This window comes from Cebus imitator, unplaced genomic scaffold, assembly GCF_001604975.1.
Source record: "Cebus imitator isolate Cc_AM_T3 unplaced genomic scaffold, Cebus_imitator-1.0 Scaffold111, whole genome shotgun sequence".
In the NCBI taxonomy this organism is placed as follows: Eukaryota; Metazoa; Chordata; class Mammalia; order Primates; family Cebidae; genus Cebus; species Cebus imitator.
This window is the reverse complement of record NW_016107426.1, coordinates 551,274-563,396: the sequence shown is the minus strand read 5'-3', so window position 1 is coordinate 563,396 and position 12,123 is coordinate 551,274. Positions and strand designations below refer to the sequence as shown.

At 38.8% G+C, this 12,123-nt stretch overlaps 1 protein-coding gene across 4 annotated transcripts in view; it reads right to left on the bottom strand.

Moving 5' to 3' along the window:
* Positions 1 to 12,123, bottom strand: part of KLHL24 (kelch like family member 24) — a 50,989-nt gene that overhangs the window by 17,275 nt on the left and 21,591 nt on the right. For all 4 annotated transcript variants that reach the window (XM_017538301.2, XM_037741927.1, XM_017538300.2 and 1 more), the window contains 2 exons: positions 6,594 to 6,778; positions 5,177 to 5,295 (listed from right to left, as the gene is read on the bottom strand). In XM_017538301.2, coding sequence (XP_017393790.1) covers positions 5,177 to 5,295; positions 6,594 to 6,778 — 304 coding nt within the window. The remainder of the gene's footprint in view (positions 1 to 5,176; positions 5,296 to 6,593; positions 6,779 to 12,123) is intronic.

The window sequence follows — 12,123 nt, the reverse complement described above, 5'->3', positions numbered from 1 at the left end:
GTAGAGATGGGGTTTCACCATCTTGGCCAGGCTGGTCTCGAACTCCTGACCTCATGATCCACCTGCCTCAGCCTCCCAAAGTGCTGGGATTACAGGCGTGAGCCACTGCGCTCAGCATTCTTCTTTTTTTGGAAACTGGGTACCATTCTGTTGCCCAGGCTGGAGTGCGATGGCATGATAATAGCTCACTGCAGCTTCGACCTCCCAGCCGAGACCTCGCCTCAGCCTCCCAAGTAGCTGAAACAACAGGTGTGCATCACCACACCCTACTACTTTATTTTTATTTTTCATAGAGACAGAGTCTCCCTCTGTTGTCTGTTGCCCAGGCTGGTCTCAACTCTTGGCCTCAAGCCATCCACCTGCCTCATCCTCCCAGTGCTGGGATAACAGGTGTGAGCCATCATGCCCGGCTCACATTTCTCTTAATGGACTGTCATCATCAACTCTTCCCTCCATAGCTAATTAACTATAGTAAGTCCCACTGAGTCTTCTGACACAGCATCTGTCACATCCACCCCTTCCTTCATATTTGCCACAGCCATCACCCACTTCTGGGTTCACAACATTTCATACCTCTCAAATAACCTCCTGGCCTCCACTCTTGCTCTCTCTAAACCACGGATTATTCTTTCTAAAACATGTTATCAATTCCTCTTAACATTTCAACAATTAATGTCTAAGGGCCAAGGCCAAACTTCATACCTTGTCATTCAAATTTGTCCACAATTTATCTTTCTGTGCACCCCCAAATTTCCACAGTATTCAGTGCCACTTCCATCATGCATTTCTCACGTTATGTTAAAATAATCTGTTGGTGAGTTTGTGTCCCCAGCACTATGTGGCTCAGACAGTTTAAGTAACTTACAAAAGACCGCACAGCTCTAAGGAGTATGGAACCTATGGCATGAAGTAGCAATTAAGGGCCTGGGCTTTGAGAGCCAGCTCTGCCGTCCAATGGAAGGGCAATTTCTCTATCTTTCCGGAGACTCAAATTTCTTCCTCAATTTTACATATATATATATTTTTTAAGACAGAGTTTCGCTCTTGTAGCCTAGGCTGGAGTGCAATGGTGCGATCTTGGCTCACTGCAACCTTTACCTCCCAGGTTCAAGCAATTGTCCTGCCTCAGCCTCCCAAGTAGCTGGGATTACAGACACCCGCCACCATGCCTGGCTATATTTCCTCAATTTTAAGATGTAGACAACAATAGTGTCATCACATGGCATAATTTTCAGGATTAAACTTTAATACATACTCCTACATGTGTAAATTACAATACAATAAAGGCCTCTGGATTAAGAAAAGTCTGAGCTTTTGCCTCTGCTTTATCATTTTTGTGTGATCTTGGGAAATGACTTGATCTCTGGGATTATTTATAAGATGATCCAGTTACATTAAATATTCTCTGTCATTCCATCATCCCTTCCTACTCTAAGATTTTTTTTTTTTTTTTTTTTTTTTTATGCAGTCTTGTTCTTTTTTCCAGGTTTTTTTTTTTTTTTTTTTTTTTTTTTTTTTTTTTTTAAACGGAGTCTCACTCTGTCACCCAGGCTGGAGTGTAGTGGTGTGATCTTGGCTCACTGCAACCTCCACCTCCCTGGTTCAAGCAATTCCCCCACTTCAACCTCCCGTGCAGTTGGGAATACAGGTGTGCACCACCACGCCCAGCTAATTTTTTTCTTTTTTCATTTTTAGTAGAGACGGGGTTTCACCATGTTGGTCAGGCTGGTCTCGAACTCTTGACCTCGTGATCTGCCCAATTTGGCCTCCCAAAGTGCTGGGATTACAGGCATGAGCCACTGTGCCCGGCCTACTCTAAGAGTAAGCTTTTATTTTTTCTTGAGGATTGCAGCCCATGATGCACTTCTAAGTTGCCTTAGGGAGTGCTCCCCTAAGATTCTATATTCTAAACCATCCCAGGTTTCCTTGAACAGAGTATTTATAAATTTAAGTACGTTTTATAAGCTTGAATTAAACCTATATTGCAATTTTAGCAAAATGGTTTCCATGAAATGTGTGCCACCACGCCTGGCTAATTTTTTGTATTTGTAGTAGAGATGGGATTTCACCATATTAGCCAGGATGGTCTCCATCTCCTGACTTTGTGATCCACCCTCCTTGGCCTCCTAAAGTGCTGGGATTATAGGCGTGAGCCACTGTGCCTGGCCATAATTATAAATTTTTAAGTCAGACAGCATCTCCTTCCAACCCCTGGATTATTTTAGCCCCTGTTTTCCAGTAATGCTGTGTCCTTCTCGACGCACAGCTACAAATACTATACATAATATAGTAGGTACTGATAAACCAAATGGTTTTAGAAAAGAGTCTATTAATATTTTATTTCCAGTAAATCTGTCTCAAGGTCCTCATTATTTCATTGGCCTTGTAGACAGCAGCAGCACATTAGATCCAGGACCTTAGGAATTAACAGCTTTTAAGCTGTGTTTTGAGCTGGGCATGGTGGCTCATGCCTGTGATCCCAGTACTTTGGGAGGCTAAGGCAGGAGGACTGCTTGAACCCAGGAGTCTGAGACCAGCCCAGGCAACAAGACAAAACATTATCTCCACAAAAAATATAAAAATTAGCTGGGTGTGATGGTGTGTGCCTGTATTCCTAGCTACTAGGGAGGCTAAGGTGGAATGATCACTTGAGCCCAGGACGTTGAGGCTGCAGTGAGCCATGATTTTGCTGCTGCACTACAGCCTCAGTAACACAGCAAGACCCTATCTCAAAAAATAAAAAATATAAACTCTGTTTTGAGAAGCTCTAGTATTCTATGCTGCAGTTCCCAACCTTTCTGGCACCAGGGACCAGTTTCATGGAAGACAATTTTTCCACAGGTCTGGGTTGGGGGCTGGTGGAGGTGGCATGATTTGGGGATGAAACTGTTCCACCTCAGATCATCAGGCATTAGATTCTCATAAGAAGCCGCAACCTAGAAATCCCTCGTACATGCAGTTCATGCTCCTATGAGAATCTATTGCACACTGATCTGACAGAAGGTGGAGTTGAGGCAGTAAAACTCGCTCAGTGCAATTAGGCTCCTAACAGAACACTGACTGGTACCTATCTGCAGCCCCGGGGGGTTGGAGACCCCTGTTCTGTAGTAGAGAGGTTTGAAGAAACCCCTGTGGGGAAAGAGAGGAAGGAGGACTAATAAGAGGCTGATCAAAAGGGGTCCTGGTCACCATTTCCTTTTCAACTAAAGCTTTGTTTTTTATATTGGTGGTATTTAACTGTCTCCATAGGAGGGCCTATGAGACAGCAATCTTTTTTTTAATTTTTATTTTATTTATTTACTTAATTTTTGAGATAAAGTCTTGCTCTGTTGCCCAGGCTGCAGTGCAGTGGCGCAATCTCCACTCAGTGCCACCTCTGCCTCCCAAGTTCAAGTGATTCTCCTGCCTCAGACTCCCGAGTAGCTGCCATCATGCCCGGCTAATTTTTTGTGTTTTAAGTGGAGACAGGTTTCACCGTATTGGCCAGGATGGTCTCAATCTCCTAACCTCATGATCCGCCCACCTGAGCATCCCAAAGTGTTGGGATTACAGGCGTGAGCTACCGCACCCAGCCCAACAATCTTTTTAGAAGGGAGTGCTAGGAGATCAAAGACATGTGCGAAAGCGAGTATGCTGCTTTTACTTGTTCATTAATTTGAGGTGGTTTTGGAGAAGCAGATGGAGACAGGGGTAGGGGAAACTAAAGACTCCAAGATAATCTTTGGTATAACGGCTGTATTTTCATCTGTTATGTAATAAATTTTTATATGACTTTTTAAAAGATAGTATACAGGTTGAACTTTCCAAATCTTAAAATCTGAAATCCAAAATGCTCCAAATCTGAAACTTTGAGTGATGACATCAATGCTCAAAGGAAGTGCTCACTGGAACGATTCAAATTTCAGATTTTTTGATTTTGGATGCTCAACTAATACAATGAAAATACTCCAAAATATGAAAAAAAAATCCAAAATATTTGGCTCGTTTTGCAGTGGCTCATGCCTGTAATCCCAGCACTTTGGGAGGCTGAGGCAGGCAGACCACTTGAGCCCAGGAGTTCAAGACCAGCCTGGGCAATATGGAGAAATCCCAACTCTACAAAAAATACTAAATTAGCCAGGCGTGGTAGTGTGCACCTGTGGCCATGGGTACTTGGGAGGCTGATGTAGGGGGATAGTTTGGGTCCAGGAGGTCAAGGCTGCAGTGAGTAGTGATGGCGTCACTATATTCTAGCCAGGGCAACAGAATGAGAACCTTAAAAAAAAAAAAAAAAAAAAAACACCAAAATCAGAAACACTTTTGGTCCCAAGCATTTTGGAAACTCCACCTGTAGTTGCTTTTAAAGTTTGGAAACTGCTAGGTGTGGTGGCTCATGCCTATAATCCCAGCACTCTGGGAGGCTGAGGGGGAGGATCACTTGAGCTCAAGAGTTGGAGGCCAGCCTGGCCAACATGGTGAAACCCCATCTCTACTAAAAATACAAAAATATGGGCATGGTGGTGCGCACCTGTAATCCCAGCTACTCAAGTGGCTGAGGCAGGAGAACAGCTTGAACCCAGGAGGGAGAGGTTGCAGTGAACTGAGATGATGCCACTGCATTCCAGTCTGGGTGACAGAGTGAGAGACCCTGTTTCAAAAAGAAAAAAAAAAAAGTTTGATTCTCAGGTTCCTAAGGAAAGTAAATGGTTCAGAACCCAAATAATGAATTGTTTATAAGAATAAATAGCTGCAGTCAAGAATAGTTTTCTTTAAAAATGTTAGTTCATCTACTTATTTAAAATAAAAAAAAGAAAGTAACATCACTTTGGACAAATATATTTCTGCCTGACTGGCAAAGTTAGTAAAAAGAAAACAAACTGCTTGGCTTAGAAGTTGGCCTGCCTATATCTGATGTAACTCCTTTATTTTCCAATGCTTCTTAGAATTTGGACTCCAATGGTGCATGAGAAGACAAATGTGCTACACTGCCATGAATTTCAAATTAGGAGAACAAAATATCCATTCAAAAGTACAGTGTCATTTTGTTTATGTCTTTGGTTTATCTACTGAGGTCAGAAATGGAAGGAAATATAATTTGAATCCAAAATACCCAGAGGGAGAGTAAAATAAAAAATTCAGCTGTGATATTTACTTTGGAAATGTACCAGCAATAGTAATAAAAAGTGGTTTCTCTTACTTTACCAAGGAGGACGGCCATTTTGTGACGCCATCTGCCTTTATTGAGAGAGGCAACTCTGATCCAAATATTTAACTGTGAGTTATAAATCCAGACATCACGGCTGTTGATTCTTCCACCTTTAAATGCAAAACAATGCACACACAATAACTTATCACGATATAGCTGTCACCAAGAGATCTATGCCACCAAGGCATAGGTAAAGATAACATGGCATTCATCTAATTCAAGAATTTGAGAATTCAGCTCAACAAGTAAAACAAAAACCTCTTGAAGTTTAATAGAAATAATTCTACAGAGTAAATTTAAACTTTGCCAATTGTTATCTTGGTAAGTGATAATTATAGATCCAAAATAATAAAATACAGGATGTGAATTTTATTATAAAAGATTGTTAATTTAAGAGTAAGAGTAACATAAAAGATTGTTAATTTAAGAGTAAGACATCAGAAGCACCCAAATAATGGTATTATTCTAAAAGTATTTTTTTTAATCACCCATTTTTCAAAAAGCATATTATTATAAATAAAATATGTATTGTTATATTTATCAGTGTGTATAATATATATAATAATCTGCAAAGCTGATAAAATTATTTTACCAATTAATAGACTACCCACCATAGATACTATAGTTATACTTTGTATAAGTCTGTCATTTTATTGTCTGCCTAATTTTAAAGGTAACATATGACATATCATAAAGAAGTTCAAGTTAGGAATTTTAAAGCAAATCTTATTTCATAAACTTTGGGCAGAATTTCAGAAAACATGGGTGAATTAGAGATGCTTAATTCTATGAGTACTTCTGACTTTGCAAAGTAAAGAGGTAAAGTTTAAAAAATTATAGCATATTCTACATCCATTCAGAGCATTTAAAATGTGACATAATTAAAAGCATTTTCTGGTGGATGTTTTGTAAATCATTTTATGTCATCTTCTACCTGCTTTTTTTTCTTTTTTTCTTTTTTATTTTTTGAGACAGGGTCTCACTCTGTTGCCAGGCTGGAGTGCAGTGGCCCAATCTCGGCTCACTGCAACCTCCATCTCCTGGGTTCAAGCGATTCTCTTGCCTCAGCCTCCCAAGTAGCTGGGACTATAAGCACCCCTCACCATACCCGGCTAATTTTTGTATTTTTTAGTAGACCTGGGGTTTCACCATGTTGGCCAGGATGGTCTCCATCTCCTGACCTGGTGATCAGCCCGCCTCGGCCTCCCAAAGTGCGGGGATTACAGGCATGAGCCACCGTGCCCAGCCTTGTACCTGTTTTTAAGAGCAAAAAGTCATTCTTGCTTTCATTTGTTATAAACTAATCTCCCTAAAGTGCAAGTATTCACATTCCACTATTTTAAGACACTGTCATTGTTTAAAATAACAAAGCTGTGTCCAAATTAGAAGTAGCTACTGTAATAATTACCTGAAACAAGAATGTCATTTCTTAGAGCACAGACTGCATACTCTGATTTGGTAAATTCTGGAAGCTTAGCCAACGACTTCCATTCTCCTGTTACAGGATCATAGCACTCAGTGTATGGAAGATTAAATCCTCCAACTCGCTCACATCCTCCAACGACAACTATTACCTCAGAATAGCCAGTGGACCTAAAATAATAATTATTAGAGTACGGAAATAATATTACATTAAAATACACTCAAGATTTCTTCTTAAAACTCTAAAATCAAACCGTATAATATTACAAACAGGGAAGTTTCTTCTCTATGCATGTGCCAAACAGTACAGGCTGGAAATTACTTACTTTGAGAACATTTACAGTGGATCTAGTGATATCATTATTTTACAGAAAATTTCTATTGGTATTTTTTTCTATTGGTTTTGACCTGAAAATTGAAAAGCAGTCCTCTCTGATCTAATCCAATCAGAGCCCTGGTAATATTACGGATGACTTTCAAATGCAGTTTTACAGTGATTCAGATATGCATAACCATACAAGGTAAAATAATGTATTTTTTCTAAATGTAGGAAAATTGATGCTTTTTCATCTGCTTGCTAGTTCTAAAAAAACTAATTCATAGTATAATCCAAGTATCCTTTAAATAAATAGGTATATGTACTTGTTCAGAAATTAATTTTTAAAATACCAAGTCAAGTAAATTAAGGTAATCCAACTCAAATGTTGGACAGTCACTAAAAAGACTAACAGAGTTTATAACAAAGAATGTTAATGGAGAAAAGCAAGATGAAAAATCGTACATTAGGTATGTTCAATACTGTCTAAAAAATGTGTCCAGAAAGAATACACCAAAATGTTAAAGATAGTTGTCTCTGAATTGTGTGGCTCCCCCATTTCTATCATTTCCAAACCAATAATGAGCCTGAGCTATTTTTAGAATGCAAAACAGCTTTTAACACCACTAAAGGAATTCTAATGTTTAGGTTAATCACTGGCTTCTCTGATTTTGTAGTTCAAATTTAAAATAAGAGACAGGAATAACCAAAAGCTTATCCACAATTTTTTTGTTTGTTTACAATGTTCAATTGATAGTTTAGGAATTTTAAAATTCTTTAGCTTTTATATTTTTCACAAACACAATCTAAATATTTTATAGTTACAGCTTATGGTTGCTACAAGTCAAGTCTCACAAAGAAAAATGCCAATGATCCTTCTTCTCTTACTTAAATATAGAGGGAAAAAAAACCCACATCAGAACAGTGATTTGTAGTTTTAGTCTGTGTGCTGTTACGCAATTACAGTAGGAAAAAACAAGCAATACTGGCCATGTCTCTTTTAACAGAGCTATTTTAGCTACATTTACTCAGGGCTATGTCAACTAACTGAATTGTGTACCTATTCTATACCAGGCATACTTTTTTCATTATAAAAACAGAAATACATTTGGGAGAAAAGAATTTTCTCCATACATGCAATAAAAACTACTTTTAGGAATCCAGGAAATTATGTAACTTTTACCTAGTAATTAGTAAAACATTAACAGAAGGACCTAAATGTTATCAGTAATATTGACTATTTTCCAAGTAATTCCAAAATAAAAATATTAAAAATAAAGAGACCACAGCCCCAGATACTTTAGTAGTATAACTACTGACTTATCATTTTTTCCACAGAAGTATCATTTCTTAAGACACACTTAAAATCTAAGACAAATCCTCAAAAAATGTGGTAATCCTCAAAGTCTTACTTTTTGATCAATCAAAACAAACATTGCTAGTCACTGAAGTTGAATCACTTCTAACTGTCCTAACATAAAATCCAGAGTAATGATTATATATCGTAGGATTCTGTTTTATCCTATCCTTATTGCACTTTACGTGTTTTATACTTTCCCTTTGCTTGAACGTGCTTGCCTTTTTCAAGGCTTCTTAGCCCAACAGACATAGATTATCTGTTTTTGTACTTTGAAACAGAAAAGGAAAACAGCACAAAAAGCTAATTGCTAAGACATTTAGTCCCAATAAATAAAGGGTAACTTCAATGTCTACTAGAACGTGAATTTATCTAAAAGAATTAGCAAGCTAGCAGTTTTGCCTGTATTAAATATCCTATTTGCAACCAAATGGCTTTTAGCTTAATTAGATATATCTGATATTCTCATTAGATAAAAGCACTATTTCTTGAGCTTGGAGAAATACTTATCTCAGGTAGAGAGCTGATGGCCTTAAAGGAAATATGTTACTCCAGCTGATAACGGCAAGTAAAACAAAATGGCAGGAAGATGCTAGTGCAGCATAAACAAAATGCTGGATACCCATGTAATCTACTTCCAGAGTGAATGTCATGTCCCTCTACTTCATTAATTCCTTTTTTTTTTTAATAGAGACAGGGTCTTACTCTGTTGCCAAGGCTGGAGTGCAGTGGTAAGATCATGGCTCACTGCAACTCCAACTCCTGGCTGAAGAGATTCTCTCACCTCAGCCTCCCAAGTAGTTGGGACTACAGGCGCATGCCACCACATCCAGTGAATTACATTTAATCCAGTGAATTAATTTTTTTTTTTTTTTTGTAGAGACAGGGTCTCACAATGTTGCCGAGGCTGGTCTCAAACTGATGCACTCAAGCCATTCTCCTGCCTTGGCCTCACAAAGCACGAAGATTACAGGCATGAGTCACCGTGCCCAGCTTCATTAATTCTTTAGGAAAACTGATTTTCTGCTATGATGCAATAATAATTATTTGTTACTTTAGTATTAATTCTCACCATTTGCTTCTATTAAAGTGTGAGGACCAAATTATCCTTTTTACAATGGTAATACATTTTTTAAAAAATCATCTTCTATTATCATTAGAGAAAATACCAAATTAAAAGTTCATAGTCTTTTATTCATGTTAAAGATAAAATAATTATAAATCCACAGGATAGGGCTGGGCACAGTGGCTCATGCCTGTAATCCCAGCACTTTGGAGGCCGAGGTGGGCAGATCATGAGGTCAAGAGTTCGACACCAGCCTGGCCAACCTGGTGAACCCTTGTCTCTACTAAGAATACAAAAATTAGCCCGGCATGGTGGTGGGTGCCTCTAATCACAGCTACTTGGGAGGCTGAGGCAGGAGAATTGCTTGAACCCAGGAGGTGGAGGTTGCAGTGAACTGAGATTGTGCCACTGCAGTCCAACCTGGGTGACAGAGCAAGACTCCATCTAAAAAAAAAATCCACAGGATTTTCTAAACCAAATTTTAAAATGTAATAATTAGTGGATTTAGTTTAAAAATCTCAAAAGGTGAAATCAAGGAATTGCTGGCTGAAATAACAGATCTACTTATAGTTAATGCCAAATATGCTAGACATGTGGACAGCCACAAAAAGAAAAAAAGGGTTGAAAAGTGATCGTGGCTAATGAGAACATCTGATATATATTTTAAAACATATACAAAAGGAAAGGAAGTGTTTCATGTAGTAAGAAATTGGAAAGGAGAAGGGAGAGATATTAGTGATACAGTCTGTTCACCATTCTAAAACCCAGAAATACCTGAAAATGAAACCATCAAACCAAAATAATGAACTAAGATAGACATATGAGACTTTAAGCCTTCAAGAGACAGAATGGTTCTCTAGTCTGTAAGACATGCCAGTTACCAAACACAATGTATTAATTTAGCTAAAGAAGAAACTATATATCAAAAGAAGGGATTGGTCAGTTGTAGAAGCAATAAATAAATGAAGAAGTCAATCAAAGAGTAGACGATAACCATAGAGGCAAACATTTGCTGTGCCCATTCAAGTTCTTATCTAAGGGAGAGACAATCCAAGCTAGGCTACCTTGAATATTATTGGTTTTTTGACAGGAGTATTTTCATGGTGGGTGAGACTTCCTCAAGCTATACTAGCTGAGGGACTTCAGTAAACTCTGTTTGAATTCCATGCTTGCCAAATGACCTTTGAAAACTTTGGCTTCCCATGTAGTGACTTGTCCATAGTAAGAGAATATCACTGGGAAGATTGACTTAAAATATATAGCCTGCTTGTTAATTCCATTTCTTACTGCAAACAGATATATATAGACTAGGAGATGAGTTAACGGGTCTGTCATACTTAATGTTAAATCTGCCTCTAATAGTCTGATCTAGTCTTATCGAATAAAAAGAAAAAGTTCCTGAGCCTAGAGGAATCACCAGATCATGGTGAATTTTCCAATATAAGCGACCCCATTAGATGCTTGTACCAGCCACAAGCCTTAGAGCTTTTAACCTTGGTGAGGACACAGGTATCAATTTGTGTGGTAAGGCTTCCACCTGAAGCTGTAGTGGGTGGGACTGCTTCTGTAAGAAAATGAGTGTACTGACCAAAAGACTCAAATGCCAACTTTTCAAATTAGCAATTATGTAAGACTGTATCATCAGAAACTAATCATAGACATGCTGAAATATGTAGCCACAAAGATGCTCATCTTACTTAATGGTAAAAACTTAAAAACAAATGTTGGAGTGGGTGGGTTACAGAATATTGTAGTAGACTTCATGTCATGGAAATATATTTACTACATAGTAATCAGTAAAAAGAGTCTATATAGATTACAACCCCGTAAATAAAATAATAAATTCACATAGAAAAAAAGAGAGAATATACTTTGGTAGGCTAAAACAGGAGGAGGATCGCTTGAGCCAAGGGGTTTGAGACCAGCCTGAGCAACAGAGTGAGGTCCTGTCTCTATAAAAAATACAAAAATTAGTCAGGCATGGTGGTGTGTGCCTATAGACCCGGTTACTCAGGAGGCGGGGGTGGAAAAATGCTGGAGCCAGGGAGGTCTAAGCTGCAATGAGCCATGATGGCGCCACTGCACTCTAGCCTGGGTAACAGAGGTAGACCCTGTCTCAACAACAAGAAGAGAAACGCGAAAGGTTTACAATGTTACCTCTTCAAGGTGAAAATACGGGTAATATTTTTTGCTTCTTCCATTCTCTAAATTTTCTCCAATTAATATATAAATTACTCCTTCCCCACTCTCCCACAAGTTAAGAAAGAACAAAAGAAAAAACACACACACACCTTAGTATTAATGGTTACTTCTGGGCATCTCCTCAACCTAGCACGGGATGGGATTTTCAGTGACCACATTTCTGCCACATGATTCTGCTCCCATAACAATAGGTAAATGTCCAGAAAATGTTGTCTGGCTAAGTTAGAGATTATGTCTCCCCAAAGGAAAGAGAGATTCATTCTCTCTGGCTGCCTGAACCTGAAATATGTCAACCCCAAACCCATGAGTGACCATATTCTGTGAGACTAATGGGAGAGAATGAGGCAGACACGCAGAGAAAAGCAGAGGCAAGAGGTACGGAGAAGGCACAGGTTGGTTTCTGACAGCTTTTTAGTAGCCTGTTCTAGTTTTCTTTTTTTTTTTAGACGGAGTTTCACTCATGTTGCCCAGGCTGGAGTGCAATGGCGCGATCTCGGCTCACCGCAACCTCCGCCTCCTGGGTTCAGGCAATTCTCCTGCCTCAGCCTCCTGAGTAGCTGGGATTACAGGCACGC